The sequence below is a fragment of the Rhinolophus sinicus genome, chromosome 3 (genome assembly GCF_057876585.1).
Source record: "Rhinolophus sinicus isolate RSI-liver-muscle chromosome 3, RSI-T2T, whole genome shotgun sequence".
NCBI lineage: Eukaryota > Metazoa > Chordata > Mammalia > Chiroptera > Rhinolophidae > Rhinolophus > Rhinolophus sinicus.
In genome coordinates, this window is record NC_142503.1 from 30,294,338 (window position 1) to 30,322,004 (window position 27,667).

The following is a 27,667-nucleotide window of genomic DNA, read 5'->3' on the forward strand; positions in this document are numbered from 1 at the left end:
TTAATGCCTAGTTAACTTAAACGACATTTTTAAATGTCAGTTTCTTCAACTGATGAGTGGATAAAGAAGATTTGGTACATATATACAATAGACTACTACCCAGCCACAAAAACATGAAACATTGTGGGTCTTGAGAGTATCATGCTAAGTGAAATGAGTCAGATGGAAAAGGACAAGAACCATATGATTTCACTCATATTTGGAATATAAAACAAAAAGCAACAAATGAACCAATAGAACAAACAAGCAAATAAACAAAAGAAACAAACAAACTCATAGATACAGACAACACAACAGTGATTACCACAGGGGACGGGGCTGGAGGGAAAGATGAGGAGGGTAAAGGGGTCAAATATATGGTGACTGAAGGAAACTAGACTTTGGGGTGGTGAACACACAAATACAGATGATGCATTGTAAAACTGTACACCTGAAACTTACATAATGTTACTAACCAACGTTACCCCAATAAATTTAGTTTTTTAAAAAGAAAGAAAATGTAATGCAAGAAGAAGTATAAGAACTTACACAACTATTTGTGAATATATATATATATATATATATATATATATATATATATATATGTATATATAATACTCATTATTGTTTCAATTCCTTTGTGAATATTGCACTATGTAGATCAAAAGCTCTTAAACTTAATGTGAATATAGACATACTTAAATATGTAAATCAAATTTATATTTCACAGCGTTTTTTATATGTACATATTTTTTAGGGTAAAATTTAAAGTCTACCTTTTCCATAAAGTTTTCCTTGTTTTCCCTAGAAAGAAATACTATTTGAAATGTCATTGCATATTATACATATCTCATTTGCATTTATACTGATATACATGTCTCTGTATATTAACAATGTCTAGAATTGCATATCTTGAACATAGTAAATGCTAAAATCAAGTCAAAAGAAAGAAATTATTCTAAGCAGTAGGCATTTTTTAAAGAATGCTGTGCTATGAATACATGTGTGCATGTTTGTACAATTTACCTTTGCAATAAAATGTCTCAATATGCACCAGAATAAGATATCTAAAAATAGATGCTATAACAAATACATTCCCAGGAACATTTCATGTAAATGAAATTTCGTTGTAGAAGAGAAACATAACATCTGATTTTAAATGCATGGAAGCAAAATTAAGTTTTCTGTAAATATTATGGAGGGAAAAATTTGATCAGTCTAACATAAACACTTAGAACTTTTTGGCAAAACATTGAAACGCAGAGTGTAAAATACTATGAATTACTTACCACCATTTCATTTAGCGACACCCAGCAATCCGGTGGGAAATCCTGCAGTAGTGGCACTAAGAACTGAAGACAGCCATCCCAGTGGCATAGGAGCAGCATCATGCCAATGAGGTTAAAAATTCTCACCACTGCACTGGCGAGATCATACGTCATGTGGAAAATCTGTTGACCAAAAAAATATAGAGTCAATTCTTATAATCAATTTTTTAGAAAGTCAAGAATACTACCAATGTCAGTAGGTATTGACATTATGTGGTGCAAGTATTAATTTAATAAATACATGAAAACTTTTACAAATAGAAACAGAGACTACTTTATCTTTACACTGAGACTTAGCACTCTGCTTTATGAATAATATAATCAATGTAGGTTCTCCACAAGGAACAGAAATAACAAGAATGCATTAAATGTACAGGTCATGTTTTAAAGAACATTGGTTTTGCCAGTGGCTTTCATTTACTGGTTTTTCTGGGCATTTTAGCAAAGCTGTTTTAGAAGGGGGCAATAGGGACCCTATTCTCTGCTTTTCAACCTTTACTAAGTCAATGGCCTTATTGAAAGACCAAAAAAATGAGCTGCGGATTGAAAACCATTAACAAGAGAAGTTTAACTACAAAGTGTAAAGTAAGATTGAGAATTCATTGCAGTTAACTCTTTTAGCTATACGAGTGGAGGCACTTCTTTAATTGCGTATATTGAACTTGAATAGTGTCCTTTGAGGTAACAGTTCTCTGGTTTTGGTTAAAGAAAAAAAATAAAAAAACAGTGGTGCAACACTTTTTTAAAAACTAAAATTGTTATTTCTACTTGTATTATTTGTACGGTAGGGGCTTCTCTTTCCTGTGAACCTTTCTTATTAGTATTTTCATGAAAGCAACAAATATGGCTAAATACAATAAGACACAATATCTTGAGATAGTTAAAATCACAGTTTGTATAATTCACAAAAAGAATAGTCTATTTTTGAAGTAAAAAGGACAACATATATTGAGAGATTATCAAACAAATAAAAAACTCTCAAAATTTATATTTTGATTTAGAGACCATATCTTTGTAAGAAAACTTCTATAATCCTTAAAAGATGTCTACTGAAATATATAGAGGCAAATATTACAGGACTGCTGGGGTTTTACTCTTATAAAATCACCAAATCTGTCTTTAATGTAATTGTTCACTTTGATTCATTTCTATTAGACGTTAATTCTTTCTTTAAACAATCTTCCTTTTGACATAGTAATTATACTGAGCAAAAAAATCCTCCTTTGTGGAAATGTACACACTGTTCTGAATTCCTTTTAAAAGTAAGATTGCGGTCTTAGACTTAAAGGCAACAGCTCATGTATTTTAATATTCAGACAGCTATACACACAATTTCTTTAAGGCACTAGTAATTTTATTTTCCCCTATGTTATTTTTAAATTTGGTTTTGTATTTGGCAAACCAACAGAAAAATCCTTTTGATGTTATTCCTCGTGATATTTCTTTGCCACTAAACTTATAAATAGAAATTACACCACCTTTTTCATCAATAACTTCTCATTAAAATAATTAAAATAGGATAAAACACATTAAAAATATTTCGAATATTACAGTAGAATGGATTTAAAAATTTTTGGTATAGTAATAGAATTCTATATTTATACCTAAGTATTTCCTGACAAAATAATTCAATATGTCTTTTTGGTAAGTGTTGCATTGTTGGGCAATAGTCTAAAGTTACAATGAACTTGTGGATTAAACAAGAAACTAATCACTTTCAGTCTGATTCTTTGAAGCAAACAATGACTATCTGACACTCTCTGCCAATGCCTATAAATTATGAGCATACAGACAGCAATCACCATTCAATTATCAGATTGTAGAGTGAGATTTGGGATGTTATGGACAACTAGGGCCGTTCTTAGTAAAGCTGACGATTATAGATTTTCTACTTTATTTTTTGGAATCAGGTTTTTGTGTGTCTGTGTGAAATCTTAAGGGCTTATTTAATTATTTGAGATAACATTGCTATTAGTTATTCACTAATTTCTTCAAGAAAGCCCTATCATTTCTGAAATGTTTTCAGAGAAACATAACCACTATTTTCAGAAAGGAATTTAATGGGGGATATAAGGCCTTTCATAACATTTTAGAAACATATTTTACTTTTCCTTTGTTTATTTATTTAATTTTTGCTTCCATGTGATTACTGAAGTCCTACTGTAACAGGATAATCCTTAGAATTAAGCCTATCGTCTACCCCATTTCCATTCCCAACGATGTTAGTATACAGAGCTAGTGCAGAATTTCTACACTAACCCGACTCTAAAGAGAGTCCTCAGTAATATCTCACATAATTAATTTCATAAACAATCTCCTTTTTTGGCCTTTAATAGTACGTGTTCAAAAGTGATATCATTTTTTGGAGCTATTCCAAAATCTAACTCTGGAAGACACAGTAGCAAGTTGGCTCTTTTGACACCTGTTAATATCAGAGGTTAATTTCAAATATCAAACCCACATTATCACCATCCTGATTTATCTATCTGACCAAAGAATATCATAACACATGTAGTATTAATTTCAATACACACATACATGAACGTGTGTAGTGCCTTGGCCCAATCTGACTGTCTCTTGAGCTCCTATAATTAATACTCTCTGGCAGGCATAATCATCACATGTGATCAGTTACTGATATTAATGGCCCTGATAAAACCTTGCTCACGGAAGATTTTGATTGAGAAGATTATTTTCTTATGGATCACATACATCCGTAGATAGTCACACTACGGTAACCCAAGAAGTTAACATCTGATCTAATGTATGCATAGCCACAATTTCTTACTAAGTGCAATTTTGCTTAACTTCCTCATCAAGCAGATGATACTATTAATTAATATTTTCAGTTTTTCCCATTACTGAGGTGGGTATTCTTGAGTGATAAATTCCTAAGTCAATTATCCTAATGCTACTTCCTGCAAACTTAACTTCACACAAAAATGACATAGATGATGCTCAGTAAATTGTAGTTAAATGAATGAATGAGAATGTTGCAGGTGTTTAACAATAACAGCATAAGTGACCTCTTATGATCCTAAGACAATGAAGTTTTTGCTTCTGTGTTTTAAAGTAGGGAATTAAAAAACAAAACAAAACTTCGTTATTTTCTACGTTTTCTAACTTCCTATTAATCTGACTTGAAACCTGATTTGAGTACTCAAGGTGTGGGTAGCAGAAAGACAGGCTATTCTGACTGCTACCAATATGCTTTTATGTAGTACTTATAAGAGTCTGCCAAAAAAAATAATAAAATAAGTTTTAAAAGCAAATTTTGAATTTCATTTTCATCAAAACCTAGACTATAAAATATGTCAGTGGATGTCTCTGTGATTTACAGTTGTCCACTTCAGAACATTCTGTTGTTCACTTGACTTCAGTAAGAGGAAAGATATGATCACTAATTCCCACTTAATAGTTTTTATGTTATAGATCTAGAATTCTGCCCCATTGGAATCCATTGACTCCAGATAAGACAGCTAATTATCTTTCCAAAACTAAAGAATGCTCTAAGTAACACAATTTAATTCACAATCCCCATCCTGCCTTAAGATTTGCAGAATTATTCACCAAAGTTATAATTTTTAATAATATCTTGCCCAGGAGCAATGTATATTGTATCCTGTTTCTAAAAGGCCAAATCCCAAACTGTGCTGTATGGCAGATATCCATAAATTTGCTGAGTTCTTTCACAATGCTTTCACATTCTTTCCTGATAAACTGGATTCAGGAGACTCTCAGTCTAATAAACCACCTATGGAATCAGTGGGCCTTAGTTGATCGATCCTTAACTGTTTGATTTCCTATGTTTGACTTAACCACAAAAATTGTCAAAGCAATTTAATACTTTCCATAGCATACATTGAACTGTCCTTAGTCTTTGCACAGATGGGGCTCATTTATAGGCTAGATTGCTTCTATGATCTCAATAGCTATTCAAGGCTTCAAATATATCTTCAGAAGTCTTATCAAAGCAACATTAAGTAAATCGAATGGGCCAGAAATGGCTCTCTTGGCGGAGAACACTCTTATCGTTAAAGGGTAACATAAGGTTGGGTTCTTTTGTTTCTCTTTATAAATCTAAACCTGCATAACTTGATATATCTTTTAGATGGATGTATATGCCATGTTGATGACAGAATAGAAGAAAACAAATATTTAGTTAGTTTGTTTCACAGCTAATGTATATCCAGGACTCAATATGTACTTGTCCTAATCAATGGAAAGTCAATATTTTAAAAGCCCTACCGCACCTTAAAAATGATCTAAGTTATCGTACCAGGTTTTAGGTACAACATGCGCTATCAACCTTACTTGAAGGTTTTTCTTGGTATATGAGAGAAGAGGACTCCTCACAGTCATCTCTTTGTAACACACTGACAGCGACTGCAGTCATTGGACTATTTTTATTAGTCCACTACTCTATCTAGAATCTCATTAGGAATGGCCAGCCCATAGCTTCAGAAAAGCAACCACCTGGGCCTCTCATCTCTATAAGCCTCTGTATATAGTCGAAATGCAGTCTTCCACTCCCTAGTCTCATAGACCTATAGTCCGAGCCTCGTGTTATTGAGTGTTTTTTCCTGGATTCTTTCCATTGTCCCTTCCCAAACTACCCCTACATTACCTATTAACTCTCTATAGCCTCAGCCTTGTCATAAAATTCTTCCTCTCTTCCTCTGCTTTTCTTGAGACTTATGAGGCCTCCTCTCCCTTTCCCCAAAGTTTCAGCTTCTCTGGTAGCTTTCTCAAACAGAGTTGGTTCAATTCTTTCATACTTCATAACCCATAGGTTTTGTTGGCAAGTGCCCTCGTTTTACCAACTCCTCTTTGAAACTTAAGACACTTATTTGTCCATCTGTACAAAAATGTTCTTTCTGTTCTTTAGTGTTCATTCTATTTGGCTATTCCACCCATAACTTTTCCTCATTTCCGGAATTTAACAACTTCAATCTCCACCCACCACACATCTCCGTTTATTAAGGACTCTGTGTTTTTCCATTGTCTTTTTTCTACAAAATGTCAACCTTTGATCAATCAAAACAGCTGCCTTCTATACCTGACTTACTGAAAATTACTGAAGAGGAAACTGTAGGTTGTGGCTACTAACATTTTTTAAAGGACAGCAACTAATTCGAGGCCCTCAGCTATAGTTTATTCCTAACACTATCTAACCTGTATTTTGTTCTCTTTCCACTTCCCCCAAATCCATGACTATTCTGCTCAGTTTCAGCTTAAGTTCTACCTTTTCTGGAGGAAACTGACATTCTTATGTTTAAATTTCCTCAACTCTGTCCTCCCATACCTTCAAGAAAACATACATCTGTAACTTTTCTTATTTTTTTCTTTCCCTAGACTGAAAGAATATGTGTCAATTATTAAAAACAAATCCCTACTAACTTTTGGATATTAACCTGACCTTTTTCCTCCTCCAAGAACCCAAACCATTAGTTCTGAGTACCCCAATCCATGGTGAAAACCAATTCTCTCCCCTATAAGTTGTAGATAGACAGACATTTTTGTAAAATACAGTACAAATGAACTAATATAAAATGAAATTAAAAAAAACACACTCAAAAAACAAGACATATGTAATACAAGCCTTCCGCTTATACTCTTGGATGTGCTATAATTACTTGGTTATCTTTTCTTCAGAATTATTAACTTCTACACTAGCTTTACTCCAACTAGTTAAAGCCAGTAAGATCTCTCAATTCCTCAAAAACATTTTAAATTGAAAAAGAATCTTCACTTCCTAAGTCTTTTCCTAATTCTTTTTCCTTTACCACTTCCTCAGTTTAGCTTCTCAGAAAAACAATATTCACTCGACCTTTGAGACAGAGAAAGAACTGGCTTGCCTTGGAGTGTAAAGTGCTTATCACAGTTACATGTTCAAATTATGATCTGGTGCAAACTGAATTTCCAGGAGGGTGTACTGTCATGGCTACTCTGTGCCTCTGTCCCTCTCCCACTTCCCCATATTGTTGGGGAGTGTAAAGATATTTAAGGCAGACTTCATTTCCCCAAATGGAGGATTGAAATTTAAAATATGTATATATATGTATATATATATATATATATATATATATATATATATATATATTTTTTTTTTTTTTGAACATTCTTTTCGAAGTGGCACAGATAGCTTATCATTGGAATTATACAGAAAGATATATCTAATTACATGACTCTGCAGTAAACTAAACAGTATTTATAGTCATAACAAGTATAGAACCGAATATACTAGTTATCAGTTGTGACTTAAAAAATAAAGTACAGCTGATTGAGCATTGATTAATTTGATTATGTCCACATATTTATTTAACAATTTTATATGTAGAAAATTAAAAAGCAATTATAGATATTTCAGTTGTAAAAGTATTTGTCTTGTTTCTTAACTCTTTTACCTTGACAACAGGTATCTATGAATTTGTTTCATTACTTTGCTACTATATAATGTATCAGCCATTTGTAATCATATATTTTTTTTATATAAGATTTTAATTCCATATATCTAAACACTAAGGTAAAGTAAGTCTTTATGCAATATTGTTTTTTATTTAGCTTTAGTAGTCTGAAAAAAATCAAAGATCATGAGTTATTAAGAAAATATAAGAAAAATGGGAAAACATTATAATATAGATTCTTTGAACATTTTTGGTAGGAAACAGTGATAAGGAGCAAAGACAGTGTAAACTGTAAAAGTATAAACCTTGAAAACTGGGAGGCACAATGCATGGCTGGTGGTACAGAACTGATGCTCAGCAAATATTTTTTTGCCCACAGTGATTATCCAACTAACAATTAATTTGCATAAATGGGTCAACGCTAATAAGTACCTAACAGAGATGAACCATTTCTACTAATTTTACTCGTTTTCCTTTTAATTTCAAGTCAATATTAGCTGACAACTGGGAATAGGTCAGAAACAAATATGCTTATGATAGCTTGCATTTTGTTAACTGAATATACCTAAATCTTCACATTCTTTAAATACCTTAGAAAAATGAGCATATGTTTTTAACTTTCATGGGAACTATGTGGTACAACAGAACATCTGTTTATTGTTTTCTTGATTAACATTTTTATTATGTACTATACATGGAAAGAGATTATTAAATTTTTTATTTAAAAAATTAAATTTCTTTTTTGAGTTTTCAAGACAAGATTTGCAAAAAAGTGTTTTAGAAACAATTAATTATATTTTATTAAATCAATATGACTTCATCCTGAAATACAGTGAGTATCATAAGCATCAAATAGCCTTTACACAACCATCATTAAAGGTTCAAGTATAATCATACATGTCTTCTTATAATCCTCATTTAAATATATCAGTAGTTGTACATATCATCTTCATTCCTAGCCTTTGGAAATGATTAGCAGAAGAATATACAATGATCTTAAGTTGTTTAATTTTAATTAATTTCATTTTTTCCAGAGTACTTATCCATCACATTCTCTTCTTAGTAAGATCATTTTCAATGTCTATTTGTAATTTGATTTTCCTCTGTGTGTAAGCTACTTCCTAAAGTAAATTATGTACATGGGGGTTATGCTTGTTCATTCACTTTTCTATCACTCTCCAATAAACATAATATTGGAAGTCCTAGCCACAGCAATCAGGCAAGAGAAAGAAATAAAAAAGTATCCAAATTGGGAATGAAGAAGTTAAATTGTCACTTTTTGCAAATGACATGATTCTTTATACAGAAAACCCTAAAGACGCCACCAAAAAGTCCTAGAAATAATAAATGAATAGAGTAAAGCTGCAGGATACAAAATCAATATACAAAAATACATTGTATTCCTATACACTAACAACGAAGTTTCAGAAAAAGAAATGAAAACAACAACAACAACAACAAAAATTCCTTTTGCAATTGCAACAACAACAAAAATACCTAGGAATAAACTTAACAAAGGATGTGAAGGACCTATACACTGAAAACTATAAGACAGTATTAAAATAAATTGAAGAAGACACAAAGAAATGGAAAGATATTCCATGTTCATGGATTGAAAGAATCAACATAGTAAAATGGCCATATTATCCAAAGCAATATACAGATTTAATGCAATCCCCATCAAAATTCCAATCACATTTTTTCAAGAAATTGAACGAAAATTATCAGATTTGTAAGGAATCACAAAAGACAACAAATAGCTAAGGCAACCCCAAGGAAAAAGTAACAAGGCTGGAGGCATCACACTCCCTGACTTCATTAGTACTACAAAGTGACAATAATCAAAACAACATGGTATTGGCAGAAAACAAACTCATAGGCCAACGGAATAGAATTGAAAACCTGTAAATAAACCCACATATATATGGGCAGATAATTTTCAACCAAGTAGCCAAAAACATACAATGGAGAAAAGAAAGCCTCTTCAATAAATGGGGCTGGGAAAACTGGAAAGCCACATGAAAAAGAATGAAACTAGATTGATATCCATCACCATATACCAAAATTAACTCAAAATGGATCAAAAACCTAAACATAAGACCTGAAACAATAAATTGCATAGAATAAAGCATAGTTACTAAACTTATAGACCTTGCGTTAAAAGAAGGTTTTATGAATTTGACCTTAAGGACAAAGGAAGTAAAAGTAAAGTAAATGAATGGGACTATATCAAACTGAAAAGCTTCTGCATAGCAAAAGAAACCATCAACAAAACAAAGAAGCAACCAACTGAATGGGAGAAGATATTTGCAAAGAACGCCTCTGATAAGGGGCAAATATCCACAATATATAAAGAACTCATACAACTCAACAACAACAAAACAAACAATCCAATTAAAGAATCGGCAGAGGACCTGAAAACAGATATGTGAACAGATATATGACAAAATGATCAACTTCATGACCTATTAGGGAAATGTAAATTCAAGTCACAATGAGATATCACCTCACAACTGTTAGAATACCTATCATCAACAAGACAAATAATAACAAGTGTTGGAGAGGCTGTGGAGAAAAAGGAACCCTCATACACTGCTGGCGGGACTGTAAATTGGTACAGCCACTATGGAAAACAAAATGGAGGTTCCTCAAAAAATTAAGACTAGAATTACCATATGGACCGAAAACCCCTCTTCTGGGTATCTATCCAAAAAAATCTGAAAACATTTATCTGTAAAGATATATGTACCCCGATGTTCATTGCAGCATTATTTACAGTAGCCAAGACATGAAAAGAACCAAAGTGCTCTTCAATAGATGGTTGGATAAAGAAGACGTGGTACCAATACATAATGGAATATTCTTCAGCCAGAAGAAAAGACGAAATAGTGCATTTGCGACAACATTGATAGATATTGAGATTGTGATGCTAAGCGAAATAAGTCAGACAGAAAACATCAGGAACCATATGACTTCACTCATATGTGGGATATAAAACTGAAAACCCCAAAGTCAAAACAAAACAAGACAAAAAAACCCAAAGAAACAAAAACTCATAGACATAGAAAACAGTTTAGTGGTTACCAGAGGGTAAGTGTAAAGGGCTGGTGGTAGAAGAGGGTAAAGGGAGTCAAGTATTTGCTGATGGAAGGACAACTGACTCTGGATGGTGAACACACAATGCAATATGTAGATGATGTATCATGGAAATGTACACTTGAAACCTTTATACTTTTACTAACCAATGTCAACCCAAAAATTTAATAAATAAAAAATATATTGAAAAAGAAAACAATAAGTGGCTACATAAGTGTGTGTGAATGTGTGTTATGTTTGCAGAGAAAGAGGGTGAAAACCAAATAAGCACATTAGCAATATTCTATGAGCTCTGCAAAGTTCTTATGATTGAATTTCAAATGATATTTCCATAACATTGTAGTTTTAGGAGAGGAATGGGGAATAATTCATTTTGGACATAACATATTGCTAATAATATTCTCGTTTATATTTTTACAGTTTCATGTAAACCTTTTGCTAGCTCTCATTTTTGTATAGCTGCTGTTTCATCAGATATGTAATATGCTATATGCTCCAATAAGTACAAATTTAGTTACCTCTGCATTTTGAGCTACAAATAGTATAATTATTCTATTTTTTTGTTCCTAGTTCATTTCCTCAGCATACAAAAGCAATCACATGAATTTATACTTTCTGAAGGGCAAAAATACACTATACAATAGAATGGAGAAATGCACCTAATCTTGGTAAGAAGAGATAGTTTACTTTGGAGACTTCATCTCAATAATTAGTATTTTCTAATTCATCTAAATAATGAATGCTCTTAAAACAGAGAGATAATTTCCATGTACAATCTCTGGTGATGGAACTATCAAAGCAAAAAAAAGCAGAGGTTTAAACTCATTTTTATACTCTGTAAATGGTTTTCCTGTAGCGAGTATCTTTCAGATATTATAGAGTCAATAAATAGATAATTGAATTGCTTTGAAATTACCAAGTAAGAATATGACATATTTTTCACTCCATTCAGACGTAATTCAGAAAAAAATTTTGCACCAGCCCTAAGTTAACCAAATTCTATTAAACTGTCCCCAGGATAGGACTGAAATTCATAATATAGTTTGGTGGTCTCTTGCTAATATATTTTTAAAGTATTTCCCCAAATGTTATGTCTTCCATTTTCTATAAATTCTGTGAGAAAGAAATAACTTCAATGATTTTGGTCTAATATTCATGAACTATGTTAAATTCATAAGTGATGGTAAATGTTTGGCATTACAACTAATTTTGGGGGGGCTTAAAATATTGAAAATTATAGTGTGTGTAGAGTGGTAAGATTTTTTAATTTAGTGATACGTATTTTTATGGAACATTAAATCGGTACCTACATAATATATACCTTTCTAAATCTTTGAGCAATTATTTTGTAATCTTAGAGATAAACAAAGTTAACATGAAATGAAAATACACTAAAGATTTTGCCATGTAAGAACTTAAAAAAATTGTCTGTTGGGGAAACGTATAACTTGAAATAGGGAGACTGGAGTTCTAGTCCTACTCTGTATTAATCAGTTTCCAAAAATTTCCCTTAGCTTTCCAACTAAAACAAAGGAGATGGAACAAATGACCTCTGAAGTACAGTCTTCATGTAAAATTCCATAATACCCTAAACAAGTGAAAAAGTACAACTTTAGAAAGTGAACAACACTGGGAAGCCAATACCACACACACACACACACACACACACACACACACACACACACACAAATTCAAAGACAACCCCGAGGTAAAACACTATTTTATAAAAATAATCTCCCTAAATCTTTGTTGATAAAACAAATTAAATGAATAAAAACGTAATAATAAAGCTAATTGTAATATAAATATATGGTAAAATAAAATGCCATTGGATAAATTACACAATGTCTTTCTGAACATCAACAGATTCCTCTCATCATTTACCGTCTGGTAAGGTCATGTGCAAACCAGCACATTGCACCATTTGCCGGACGTCAATAGGCGAGGCGAGAGAAAGGAAAAAACTGTTCAGAGGAAAACAGTGCTTCTTCATAATCTTCTAGTGTGGCCATCAGAGTTACGTCATGCATTGGCGTGCTATCTTGCTATTCTAGCCAGATAAGCTAGTCAAATTTGAAATGCTGATTTATTTGAGTGGATTTATGATAGAGATGCTCTGAAAGAAAAGTGGTGCTGATTCCCTGTGTTGGCAGATGCCTTCTGAAAGAAATTACCAAGTACATGATTTTGGGGATGAAGCCAGTAAAATAGAACTATGAATCTTAGTGACACAACCACACATTCTGACATTTGATAAAACACAGTAAGTTAAAAATAAACATATTAGTATTGCAACTTCTCCCCAGAGAAACCAAAACTTAAAAAATAAACAAGTGTTGGCAAAGGTCTTAGCAACCCAAGAAACATTTGAGTAGGATTTGATCTATTGGAAAATGGCATGATTTCAGATTCACTAATTGGAAACCTTCCAAACCAAGTATGCATTATAATTCTTCACCAATTCAAATAGAGCATCGTAAGAATTACAGAGAATGATATATATGGAAGGGTCTTTAAAAGTGATAAGCCTTTTTTGTATATATTTGATTGTCGTTATCACCAAAAATATGGGCCTTATACAGCATACAGTGTTAGGCACTTGTTTTTTTTAGTGTTCGAGGCATCAACCGCCCCCCCCTTCCTCCCTCCCTCCCTCCTTCCCTCCCTCCCTCCTTCCCTCCCTCTCTCTCTCCAGAAACTACCTAACTGTTTTAAGAGGACTCATTTTTCTCTAAACCTGCTGCAGAGCTATCACAATTGTTTCCTTACACATCTCATAGTAGCCACACTTAGTCTGTTTACAGATTCATTTGGGGTGGAGTGTGATGGAGTAGGAATGTGTGTGAGATTCTCTCTCTCACTTTTTTAACAATAGCTTGTCTGGGTATGGAATTCTAGGTCAAAAACCATTTTCTCACAGATATTTGAAAGCTTGACTCCTTTTCTTCTAGCATGTAGTGAAACTGTATCTTCTGCCAAATATTTAGCAAAAATATTAGGACTTTTATAGAGTGGTGAGTGAAACCTGCCCACATTCTCTGTGTGTATGTGTGTGTACAGTGGGAGAGAGGTGGGTTATGAGTAATGACTTGTGGAGTTGTCATACTGACCTTAAACTAAGCTCCCTTCCTGTGTTCAGTCCTACTGCTCAATTACACTCTGTATAATGCCTTCAGAATCCAACTTCAAATGTCTCAATACTTTCGCTGTACAGACTGGTTCTCCCTTCTGCAGACCCTTTTGTAGCATATTCCAGGATGTGATTTTCTCTCCCATGTCATCCTTCATTCTGCTCCCTTTGATTTTCAATCTTTTAAAAACTTTGAGCATTTTCTTTTCTCGATAAGAGTGCCTTACTCTGTTTTATAGATGCATTCCTTTATTCACTTTAATTTTTTTAATTGTGCTGGAGTCTTAGGAGGAACTGAAAGCCCACATACATGTCCTAGCTATCTTTTTGTAATGCATTCTCTCCCCAATTATTTGAGTTATCAACCCTATTATAAATGGATGTACACAACTCAAATTCATAACTTCACTTTCATTCCAGACTGATTTTTTCTAATGAGCTGTTGATCTATTCAAGTGCCAATAAGTCATTGCTTAAATTAGTTTATCTTTGTAGCATGTTTCCCAACCTCTAAGTTACTCTCCCCAAATAATTCTCCTTGTATACTGCCTGTGGTTCACACACTTCTATTCAAAATAAATTTATAATCCTTTTGTCAAGTCCTGTTCCCATTCATAAAATTATGGCGGGCTGTGTTGTAACCAATTTAAATCATAAATTATTTGTGTCTATCATTATTTTTCCAACATTATTAATTACCTCACATCTCCAACTTCCAGTCTGAGCTGCCTTTAAAAATATAGTCTACTTGGCATCCAGAATTATCATTCTGTGATTCAGATTTGATCATGTAAGTTCCCTGCTTAAACTGTTTTTAGAGATTAGGATACTCTTCACGATGTCCAAATTCCTTGGCCTAATATTAAAAGACCCTTTGTGATCTGCCCTCTGTCTATCATTTCATCGTCATCTCTCACCCCACCTCTGCAGATATTCCATGCTGGAGGCAGACCTAACTTACCATAGCACCTTCCATGCGCCATGATTGATTGATCAAGACCTGCATCTGTTTACATGTTATTCTCTCCTGGTATCATGCCTTCCGTCCTTTCCCTTTGCTGACTGATGACCTTATTCGTACTGTAAAACTTGGCTCAAACACTGCTTTCTCAGTAAAGACTTATTTGGCCTCTCCAGGGAGAGATTTCAGAGCTCCCTCCTATAGGGCCTAGTATATACCTCTATAAAAAGTGTTTAATGCTCGGCTATAATTGTGTGTTTGTATGTCTGTGTCCTCACTAGATTGTGACCCTCTGTAAGTCAAGACTGTAATTGCAAAGCAGGTACTTAGCACAGGTCTGCAAGATAGAAGTGAACAAGAGAGGGAAAAAGGAAGGAAGGGAAGGAGGGAGGGAGGGAAAGAGGAAGGAAGGAAGGAAGGAAGGAAGGAAGGAAGGAAGGAAGGAAGGAAGGAAGGAAGGAAGGAAGGAAGGAAGGAAAGAAGGGAGTTCTCAGTTTAGAAACGAGTGGTACATTTTCCTAAATGGAGCCTTTGGGATTATTATATATTTTTCCAAATATTCTTTGTGATAACACAATGGAGACTCTAGTTTGAAAAGAATCCTTATTTTGTACCTGTAATGAAATAAATTTATATACATTCTTTGTTTTGTAGTTTTGATACTCATTGATTCCAGAATATCTGTCATCCTTTGTCACATCCTGGTTACAGGACCAATATTCAAATAGACCTTTTCATCACTGTAGCTTATCCTATTGAAGCACTTCATTACTAAAACTTACGTCTATGATCACATCTTTTTTTCTGTCTAGTTTTTATTTTTCATTGTCTTACTCTCACTGAACTTTCTGTTTGTTTGGTTGAGATAGCTAGTCTTTGACAAGTTCTGTTTCCTTCCATCCTTTTCTCTCTGCTCATCATCACTTCCGTATCCAGTCTGACACTAAAATCCATTATTTCAACCAATATCTTATCACGAGTGTCATTTCTCTTCTCCTCTGCTGCATTCTCATGGCAATAGTGTATTGCAAGGGTAACTGTGCACATTCTCACTCCTACATATTGCTGGAGGGTACCCCACAACAGCAAAACTGGCTCATGGTTTTAATATCAGCTAACTTTTCAACACTGTTTATTGAGATTGCCATGTTCACAGAGAGCACGCACATATCTGATTCTCCAGGACAGCTAGTGCAAGCCTTCCTAAGTCTCCCGGAGGCGACCAGACCTTGCCTGCTCACCACAACCATAAGAACACATGTAATTTCCAATGTTTCTGAGAAAATGTCATTTACAAACACATATATCCATCCTTTCTCCTTCTTACTTCAGAGCATATGTCTCTTTCTCTCTGACATCTCTGTTTTTTCTTTTCTTCATCTTACTAGATCCTCAGTGATCTTTCTTCATTAGTAATCGCCTCTCTTCCTCAGACTCTTCTCTATGTCTTTACTCATCACCACTAAGCATGCTTAAATCTCTCATATAGCAAAAAAAAATGTACACTGACTCTGTATTCCTCTCCATCTACATTAATGATATCTATTTCTCTTCTTAAACATACTAAAACGTTGTTTACACATTCTCCACTTTTTCACTCAATATTTGACTTTTAAACATCTTGTAATCTGGTGTCTCCTACCTGTCAATCCATGATAAAGTTGGAGCATATCTCCATTGATGAATACAAGGAGCAATTTGCAAATCTCATTTGCTTGATCTCCCTTTCATATTCACCAGGTTGTATATACTCCTCTTGATAATCCGTTTTCTGGTTCTGAGATGCGATTTTTCTTATTGTTCCTGTTTACTACCATTTATCTGGTCAATTACATGCAGTGTCCTTAAGATGTACTTTCATTCTACACACTCTCCGTGAGGCACTCTTCCATATCCATAACTTCAACTATTATTTATAATCAGGGGACTCCATTACCTTGACCTCTATTGAAAACAACTCTCTTTATTTTAAAACACAAATTACTCTGAAGGCGTCCAAAACTATATTAAACTCTCTCACCCTCTACATCCCAGTTGAATTATGTGCAGAGATTAATACACATCAAGCCTCAAAGTAGCCTCTCATCACGGTTAATAATGCTAGACTTACTCTGTTTCCTTTGCCCTCCACATCCAATTAGTAACTGCATTCTATAAATCTCCCTTTGTAAAAGTTCTAGAATTGCAAATTCCTTAATTTGGACAATACTCTTCGTTCACCTGGGTTATTTCAAAACTTTCTAAATTATTTCCATCTCTCTAGATTTGCTCTCTTTCACCCTCCAAGTAAAGTTTTCTTTCCAGAACACAAATATGATCGCTTCTCAGCCTTTTGGCTAAGATCAAGCGTAAAACACAAATACGAATGAGGCTAGGGGCGGCCAGGTGGCTCAGGCGATTAGAGCTCCGTGCTCCTGACTCCGAAGGCTGCCGGTTCGATTCCCACATGGGTCAGTGGGCTCTCAACCACAAGGTTGCCAGTTCAATTCCTCGACTCCCACAAGGGATGGTGGGCAGCGCCCCCTGCAACTAAAATTGAACACGGCACCTTGAGCTGAGCTGCTGCTGAGCTCCCGAATGGCTCAGTTGGTTGGAGCCGGGGTTGCTGGTTCGACTCCCGCAGGGGATGGTGGGCTGCGCCTCTTGCAACTAGTAACGACAACTGGACCTGGAGCTGCAATTTGAAGCTGAACAGCACCCTCCACAACTAAGATTGAAAGGACAACAACTTGACTTGGAAAAAAGTCCTGGAGGTGCACACTGTTCCCCAATGGAGTCCTGTTCCCCTTCCCCCAATAAAATTAAAAAAAAAAAAAATGTGAATGACGCTACTTTCCTGGTTAAAAATCTTCAATAATGCTCCATTAAATCTAGGATATAGGCCTAAATCCTAAGTGTAACAAATATGGCTCTTCATAATCTGACCACAGCTTATTCTCAAGCCAATCTACATTCCTTTCTCTTAGGCTCCACACTATTTACTTCTGGTCACCATAGTTGAAAACTTTATGATTCTCTCTTCCTACTGTCTCCATTGAAATATAAACTTGATGAGGAGAATCATGTCTCACTGTCTGAGTTTCTCCAGATCTAAGGCACAACATTAATTAAAATAAACATATGTTGAATGACTAGAGAATGGATGACTGAAATCCACTATTAATTTTAACTCAGTTCCATGTTTATATAAAATAAATAGCACACGAAGATTGCAATCCAGGTGTCGCACACTAAAAAGTAACTTGTATATTTTTAAACATCTGAATGATTTCAATGAGATTTATTTTCCTGTTAATTCTAGTAGAAACTAATTGAAATCTCCATTTCTTTGCTGTTTGAATACCAATAATGTAATAGTGGCTTGCATAATAAGTGCATAAAATAAACTAGTGATCAATTAATTTTTGATTACACATAATGAGTGTATGAAAACAATTTGAATTACTTTTATGGTTATTGTCATATGCTCTATAAACAAAACATTGTTATTAAACAGAAACACTTGGTTTCTGTGTTCTGAATGTATTCTATGCTTGCAGAATTTTTAAAATATTGCAGGATTGGCAATATTCTTTTTACAACAGAGCAGACTATTTTGAGTTTTTGAGACTATTTTAAATTAACCTAAATATTGGTGTTCTCTGATATTGGATCTGACAACATAAACCCCACTGTGTTTTGAGGAGTCCCAGTTCCACGATCAATTTGAGCTAACAGGCTAACCCTGGAACAAATACCTAGACTGAGCCAAAATATACTCTATAAAACTAGAGATTTGGACTTATACTTGTTGTATCAGCACATGTTAAACACCTTTAGAATTCAGTATTCTTGACAAGTTCTAAATGGAGAAGTCCAAAAGGTTACTATCATTATGATCTGGGCTTTCATCCAGCATTCAAACTCACAAATCACTGTCATGTTTCTGCTAAATTCAGCATTGATTCTGACCTCCACATTACTTTCTTCCTTTGGTATATCGTATATTTATGTAGTAGGAGAGTTAATAGCAGAGACCAGTTTTGTATTACGCTTAATAGTTATTTAGAAAGGGAAACATGCATTTTTCTTTAAAGCTAACAAGGATGAAAAGTTTTATGCCTACCTCTATAATCACATTTCTGTAACTTCTTTTTCTAACTTTATTCAAGAAGAACCAGCATTTCCTAGAGGAAATTGGTATATTCAAGGGCCCAGTTTTTGGTTGCTTATACAGAATGAGAGAAATTCTAAAACTTTTAGGGTTAAATTTACATACACACACACACACACACACACACACACACGCACACACACAGCATTTCTTTTTAAGAGCAGCAGGTGAGAATAGCTACATTTGCTATAGATATAAAAGCACTCTCAATAACATTTGTTATTATCCATCAACCAAATTTTTAGAGACATAAACATCATTAAAAGGGAATGCGATGGATTAGATAGTGTCCTGGCAAAACTTGTTTTAAAGCCCAAACCCTCAATGTGATGGTATTTGGAGAAGGGGCCTTCGGGAGGTACTTAGTTGAGGAGGGTAGAGTCCTCATGAAGGGATTAGTGCCCTGAACTCAACAGAGCAGAGAGTTGGCTCTTTCTCTCTCTGCCATGTGAGGACACAGCAAGAAGGTAGCCATCAGTAAACAGGAAAAGGGACCTCACCAGACATCAAATCTGCCAGGCCTTTGATTTCGAACTTTGCATCCTCCAGAACTGTGAAAAATAAATGTCTTGTTTAAGCCACTAGTTCTACGGCATTTTGTTATAGCAGCCCAAGCTGACTAGAACTGGAAGGTATTAATTTTAGTGTTAATGTTCCAATCAGAATAGGCATATCCAATTAACAAATTTAAATAAACAATTTAGTTAAATAAATGGAAAAAATAAATCATATCTCCTTATTTAACTATGTTGTCAATGAGAATTTCCAGTGAAGCCATCATTGATTAGTATGGAATAAAATAAGCACTAAGTGAATAGTATGCATTAGTGTGGAATGTGTGTATTTTTAAGTATACATGAAACATATTTGAATTTTATGGTCAAATAGACTTATCTCCTAGGGCATGTCAGAGCATGGGGAGCATGTGTAGATCCAAAATCTGGACTAGGGAAGTCTACAACCAACTCAGTTCAGGCAAGATCAGAAATTAACAGAGTAAACTGTCATTGCTGGAATATTAGACACAGAGAACTGAGAGATGAAATAGATGCGCAGTAGATCATTTTGAAAGTAGACTTAATACCAAAACATCTGAGCGAAGAAGACCTGGCATCGAACGGGAACACAAGTAACTGACTTACAGATGTAGCAGGACCAGTGACCAGCTTCCTAGATTCAGGGAGAGTCACCGTTTTGGTGTAAGTGGTCAAACCTAGAGGTGCTTAGAGATTCGTGATCATTCAATTAGTCAACAACTATTTCTTCTGTATTTGGATTTCTTCTTTTTCACCATTTTTACTGCTTCATTTGTATTCTAGACCTACATTAATTCTTGCCTAGGTTGGAGTTACTGACTTCTAAATGGTTCCCCTGTCTTTGAGTAGACATTTTTCACCAATAACTTCTTCTTGATAGTGCTGTGTGAGGTTTTCCATCTTAAACTCTCTTCCTTACAATCTACTTGACACCTTTGGTTTGTCTCTTCCATAGCCAGTTGGTACATACCAAGAGTTCAGTTATTATGCTGCCCAAGCCAAGTGGCAGTTAGGGGATAAAAATAACTATATAAAAGGACAATTGAATCACATATAACATTCCACTCTACATTTCCCCTTAATCTGAATAATGTTTGCATCTTAGTCTATAAACCTATTTATGTCTCAATCATCCTTTTAAAAATGAAAATATAAAGGGAAAAAAAAATTAGAAACAACTTCCTTCTTTCGAAACCCCTTTTAGATGCCATTCTCTTTCTTTTCCTTAGATAAAACTATGAAAAAACATTGCTTATTTTGATTACATACACTTCTTATTTTCCATTCATGCCTTAGCCCCACAGTCCATTTTTTGTACTCATTGCTTCTTCTTCCTATAGTCCACATCGATACTTTCTGTTATAACCAATTTATGTTTTGTAGTTTACATTTTCTTTCAACTTCTAAAGTGCTTTTCAAACTTTTGATCCCTGACTTTCTGAAAGTTTCCACTCCCTCCATTTTCAAGATATTCACACTATTAGAGAACTTTTAGAATAATTCATAGATTCTATTGTCATTGCTGCCCTTTAATGAAAAATCACTGTCCCTGACTTCTCTCATCCTGCTCTTGCAATAACAGCTCTTCCTATGGAACACATCTTCCTTATTTCATTCATTTGCTTGTTTATTTTATTATGAGTCTAGGGATCATAGTAAACTCAATGTGCCCCAAACTAAACTCAAACTTTCTTTCACCAAGCATTCTGTAATTTTGGTCATTTTAGTCAGTGGCAAGACATTTATCTAGACAGCCAAGAAACTTGGAATTCAGCCTTAATTATTCTCCTTTTCTTCACCTCATACCTCGGTAGTCCTATTAATTTTATCTTCTAATTTTTGTGTGTGTGTTTCTCACCCTTGTTAAATTTTCTTGACTACGAATAATTTATAATGCTATCAACTTTAACCTGGACTTTTGTAATGGCTTACAATTACTCAGGGACGAGATTCAGTGATGAAAGCCCAGAAAAATGAGAGACAAACAAAAAAGCAAATAAGAATTATATTTAATTGTATTAACTGATTTAATAGTTGTTACTATTTTGGTATAATTCTTCCTATTTTCCCTATTAACATACATACACACACATACATATATTTTAATGAAGAAATTAATACATATATATTCATAACCAGTTTTTCATTCAATAGTACATCATGAGCTTCCCCCCCATATAAATAAACGTATTGTTTATGGTTATTTGTTGTAGGTCTTCTTCTACACATATAAATGTCACTTAAAATTTGTATATTAGAATATTGTAGGTCAGGCTCTAATTGATAATATATCTAAAATATCTGCCTCTTAATTCATTGTATAAATGGGCTAAAGTTTCTTCAACCAATCTGTTATGACTGAACATTTCATGAACCATTTTAAACAGTGCTTAACATTTTATAATTGAATCCCATCCACAAGAAGAAAAAAAATGAATGCCCTCATCATTGCACATATGACTCTGAATTATCGAACTATCTCCTCTACTTCCAGTTTCATTTCTTATCATTGTAGAATTAAAACCTCCACAGAAACAGACAGAGTAGGCTAAATTCATAACACAATCACTAAGATCATTTGAATCTATAAACAGGGAGAATTTCAATGCTAATGGATTTGTTCCATGCTGCAAAGAAGAGACTTGCAGGTCACTGTTCATCCATTTGTGCCTATAATCCAAACACTTTGCTAGGGACTGATGAATCCCAGGTGATCAAGGTCAGCCCAATCCCTGGAACATTTATTCTCCTGTAAACTAAGCAGTTGCTCTGCTTTATTAATTTGGTTTAAGTGAGGGGTTGTTTATACCACCCAGTACAAATCAGCAGTGTGTCAAGGACAACACGGTGTAGTCTACCATTATTTCTCAAAACTAATTAAAGCATTCTTTCCAGAAACAGAAAACCTCTATGTTTTATCGCCTCATTGAGAAGATTTGGGATTCAACCAAAAAGAGAGAGGGTTAAGTAGACTATTACATCACATCAGTATTGCTCAAGGCTATGGGCACAAGCACCTTGTTCATGGAGTGAGTCTTTAGGAAAACAAAATATTAATGCAGAACGGTGATATAATGTTGGTCAATAGAAGGAATATGACAAAAATAAGTGCCTACAATGTGCTTTGAGAAAAAACAGGCAAAGCCAATACTCATACTTTTAAAGACAAAAGCATGTTTTGTACAAAAGAACAGGAGGGAAAAAAGGTCAAGGAGATAACAAGAGCTCTTAGTTTTGTTGGCAAGGAGGTCAATAAACTTGGAAGGAAGGGTTTATGAAGCTAGTACAGAACATACACAAAAGAAGGCAGAAGATAAATTATTAGAAAAATAGCAATAAAATTTTAGTCAGATATTTTTAAAGAGATAATATAAACAGTGTGAAAAATGTATTGCAAATATACAAGAAAAACAAACACTAACAATCAAATAGAGAATGATGCAAAGGTTATGAGCATGTTTCATGAAAGAAAAACCGAATTTTGCTTTTAAAATACATACATAATGTTGAACCTCTGAATAATACAAAACTATAAATAATTTTTAAATGAGATACCATTTATCACCAATAATATTGGTTAATTTGAAATATTTTTTCTATTGAGGACATGGAGAAAAGGACTCATTCACTGTTGCCTGGAATATAAACTGGTACAATATCTACATAAAAAATTGACAACAGTGCATCAATATTTCATATACCTTGAAATAATAAATTAATATGTAAGAACCAGCTCTGTAAAAACACTCAGGTCAAATGTGTACAGGCATACCTTATTTTATTGTGCTTTGCTTTATTGTGCTTCAGAGATACTGTGTTTTACAAATCGAAGGCAAGATCTACTAGCAAAAAGATCACAACTTGTTGAAGGTTCAGAGGATGGTTAGAGTTTTTTAGCAATAAAGCGTTTTTTTCATTAAGGTATGTGCATTTAAAAAAATAATACTAATACACACTTAATAGACTACAGTATAGTGTAAATAAACGTCTATATGCACTGGGAAAGCAAAAATCCTTTGTGACTCCCTTTATTGCAGTGGTCTGTAACTGAACCTTCAATATCTGCCAGGTTTGCCTGCATATAGTCATCCTGTGGTAGCACAAGGAGGGGGAGGGCGGTTAGTTCTATGAGCCACTCACGGATATGAAAACCCATGGATGCTCAGGGCTCTTATATACAAAGGGGTAGTATTTGCATATAACCTTATACACATCCTCCCGTAAACTTTAAATCATATCTAGATTACTTATATTGTCTAATACAATGGAAATGCTATGTTTTAGTTGTTATACTATATTGTTTAGGAATAATGACAAGAAAACATGTCTGTATATGTCCGGTACAGACACAATCATCATAGGCCTAACTACATAGCACACGTCAGCAACAACATAACCTTTTTCCCAAATATTTTTTATCTATGGTTGGCTGAATCCGCAGATGCAGAACTCACGGATATGGCTCTCAGGATACATCAGTGAACAAAACAAAGATTCCCACTTTTAAAAGTTTACATTATAATGGCAGGGGAGGGATATACAGACAATAAAGAATAAACAAAATAAACACATACATTATGTAGTGTGTTAGAAAGAAGATGATAAGTTTTATAGCCAAAAAATGGAAGAATAATGTCAGATCAGTAAATGCAAGTGTTGTGGCTAGAGTGGGGCAAGGGTTGGCACTTGCAATATAAGTTCAGACCATCTGGGTAGGTAGGCCTCATTGAGAAAAGGTTTGAGTGAGGTGGCAGTTAGTCTTAATAATTCTGGAAAAAAACACACGAATCAAAGTGAGAAAGAATATAAAGGCCCTAATGTGGGTGCATGGCTAGCATGTTAAAAAACTGCCAGATGACCAATGTGGCTAGAATGGAGGGAGTAGAAGAATTTTCCTAGAAAATTAAGTCAAGGAAGTAATGTTTATGGAATGTGTATGTCTGTTGATTTTGTGGGACAAAGCAAGAACCTGAAAGTTAGTGAATCCAAACGGTGGAGGGAATGGACACTGAAGAATAAGTGAGAGAGATAAATGAGCTAAGCAGATGGATGAGCTGGTGAAGAGCCTGGAAGTGAGAGACTGTGGTATGTTTGAGACTCCTAAAGAAATTCAGTATCAAGTATCGGAATGCAGAGTAACAAAAAGGAGAGGGAATCAGGGTGGGGAGGATAGACTGTGATGAGAGATAATATTATAAGCTTCAAATACGAATGCCTTTCGAAATCTTATTCAGGCAAGTGAGAATTTTATCTTATGAGTTTTAAACAGGGGAATGAAATAACCAGATACAAATTTTTCAAATATGACTCCTTTAACTATATTGGAGAATGATTTGTAAAGGGAAAAATATAGCGAACATAAAACTGATTTTCAAAAATCCCAGCAAAATTATAAAAATAGTAACAGACTGAGAGGAAGGAGAAGTAGATGACAAGGAGGAATAAGAAAAAGAGGAGGAATATTAGGAGCAGGAAGAACACCAAAAGCAGCAAAAATTGAAGAAGCAAAAGATGGATCTCCAAATACAGACAGATTTAACTACTTCCATTGCCAATATATTGATATGAATGAGCAAACCTTTTTAAAAATGAAATTCATAGTAGTGTGTTAATAAAAAAACAATAACATTATATTATATAAAACATGAACATTCATTAAATATTGGCAATGCTAGACTTTGCACTAATTCCTAAAATTTCTTAGTAGATGTGATATTAATCGCTCAGTTTTCCACAGTAACTAATCAAATATAAAAGTAGCTATTCCAGGAAATTGGAGTTTTGAAGATCTCAGTCTACAGCAGATGATGTGGAGAAGGTTTCACATGGTATTCATTATATCTGAATGTGTTAAAGCTGGTAATATTACATTTATATATTATATTTGGTGCTTAGGGTTAGGGGAAATATTATTCATTTGTCCAACTTACTGAGTCCTATGATTTTTAAACACAGAAAAATTTGTACTATTTCCTGACCACTTTAGTTGACCATTCCATACCTCAAGAATCTTTTATTTAACTACTAAAATAAATATGTAAATCATATGGACATAATAATCAAATCAGTAGTAAGAATTTTTACTTCAACTTGAGTTTCACTACAAAAATTTAAAATCTTCTTTATGTTTCCCACAGAAATTGCTTGTCTTTTTTGATCCCTCTGGCTCTTGGATTTCTGTCTTATCCTACCCGTGCTTTCTTTTCTATTATTATTTTAAAAATCAACTTAAGGGCTAGATTTTCATCCTAATTGTCCTTTGACTCGTATTGCATAGCACAGTGGATGAATGGCAGGCTTGTATACTGGAAGTACATCACATCCCAGCAGTGATTTTAACATTAGTAACTTGATTCCAGTATGGTGGCATGCACATGAAGGATTTAAAAATAATGACAGAATACAATTAATAATTTCATGTTTCTTTTAGTTGTCATACTAGCGTATTCTTTTATTCACCTTCTTTATCCCCAATCTAAAGTTTTTGTTGAGACTATGCTCTCTCCTTGGTTTCAGACCAGCCTCGCTTCAGCTCTCCACTGAGCAAGATTTATGGATTCCTATCCCTCTCCCTCATGCCTTGTTCCATTCTATGCTGCCTCACACCTCGTCATGTTATTCGTAACCCACAAACTAGTTACCCTGTCAGTTGTCAATAACAACTTTAAAAATCTTTAGGCTATGCTATATTTTGAAGCTCCTTGTTCAAACTATGAAATGCCTATTATAATAGATATAAAGACTAGTGATCTCATCCTGAGGAAAAGTTTGCTAAACTCTATTTCAATCTCCAAGTTATCTCATTCTACTAACTCCCCATAGATCACTATAGCTAGAGTGATGACTCACTAATAGGTTGAATTTAAATTAAAAAAAAAAAAAATCCAACTAATATTTTGTTTAGCATGCATTTGAATGTGTGAAAATTTTCCTCAACATAGACAGTATCCTTGATTTGTGAACTTACACAATTGAAATGGCCCTTATGTTTGTTGGAGAAAATAGTGTTTAAACTTTTGTCAAGTGTGGTCAGTAGACCACTTATATTACAATCATCAACGTTCTGGCTAAAGTGAACATTGATGTGACTCATACATCAAAACTTTGTCAGAATTTCTGGGGATTTATCCTAGGCATTTGCAGTTCAAATAGTTTCTCTCTCGTATATTAAAGTTTAAGAATCTCCATATATGTTTATTTATAAATCTATGACTACTTTAATTCTAAAAAAATTAAAGCAGCTTATAGCACCAGCTAAACTTAGCAATGAACTAATTTAGGAACTTAGGAGAAGGAGAAAGAAGAGCAGGAAAAATAAGAAAAGTGATGAGGGCAGTATGTAAAATATTACATTCCAAGAGGGGAGCAGTTTGCTAGATGAGTCACATATATGTTAGTATACTCGCATTTTTGGGCTGCCGGATGGCTCAGTTGGTTAGAGCGCGAGCTCCCAACAACAAGGTTGCTGGTTCAATTCCCACAGGGGATTGTGGGCTGCGCCCCCTGAAACTAAAGATTGGTGACTGGACTTGAAGCTGAACTGCGCCCTCCACAATTAGATTGAAGGACAATGACTTAGAACTGATGGGCCCTGAAGAAATAGACTGTTCCCCAATATCCCCCACTAAAATTAAAACAAACAAAAAAAGGAAAAACATACTTGTATTTTTAATGACCAAATCCAAGAGGAAATGTAGAAGTACAATGTAAAATTTTTCAAAGTAGTTTTAAAAGTTAGCTGTGTAATACTAATAAATGGAATTTTCATGGCTACCTATAATTTGCTAAGCCAGTCTTATAACCCTCTCTTTGTTCCAATCTCCATTCAGGATTTTAAAATTAAAGATATTGACATGCCATTTATATTTATAATAATTTTATGGCACCTCTTAAACCAGTACTGGGTTGAAAATCATTGAGATTATTGTGAAATATTTCTTTTTTGCTTGTTCTTTTTTCTTTTAAGTTTCTGCTAAACTTTGGAAATGTTTATATAATACACAAATACATTCTCTTCCTAAAAGTTCAAACGATACAGAAACGTGTAGAACAAAAGGCCAGAAGTCCTCCGGCTCCT

The 27,667-nt window shown here is 34.1% G+C and overlaps 1 protein-coding gene across 1 annotated transcript in view; it reads right to left on the reverse strand.

The window, feature by feature from the left end:
• HCN1 (hyperpolarization activated cyclic nucleotide gated potassium channel 1) overlaps positions 1-27,667 on the reverse strand; it is a 345,552-nt gene that overhangs the window by 140,935 nt on the left and 176,950 nt on the right. Inside the window, exon 3 of the mRNA XM_019736249.3 lies at positions 1,269-1,430. Coding sequence (XP_019591808.3) covers positions 1,269-1,430 — 162 coding nt within the window. The remainder of the gene's footprint in view (positions 1-1,268; positions 1,431-27,667) is intronic.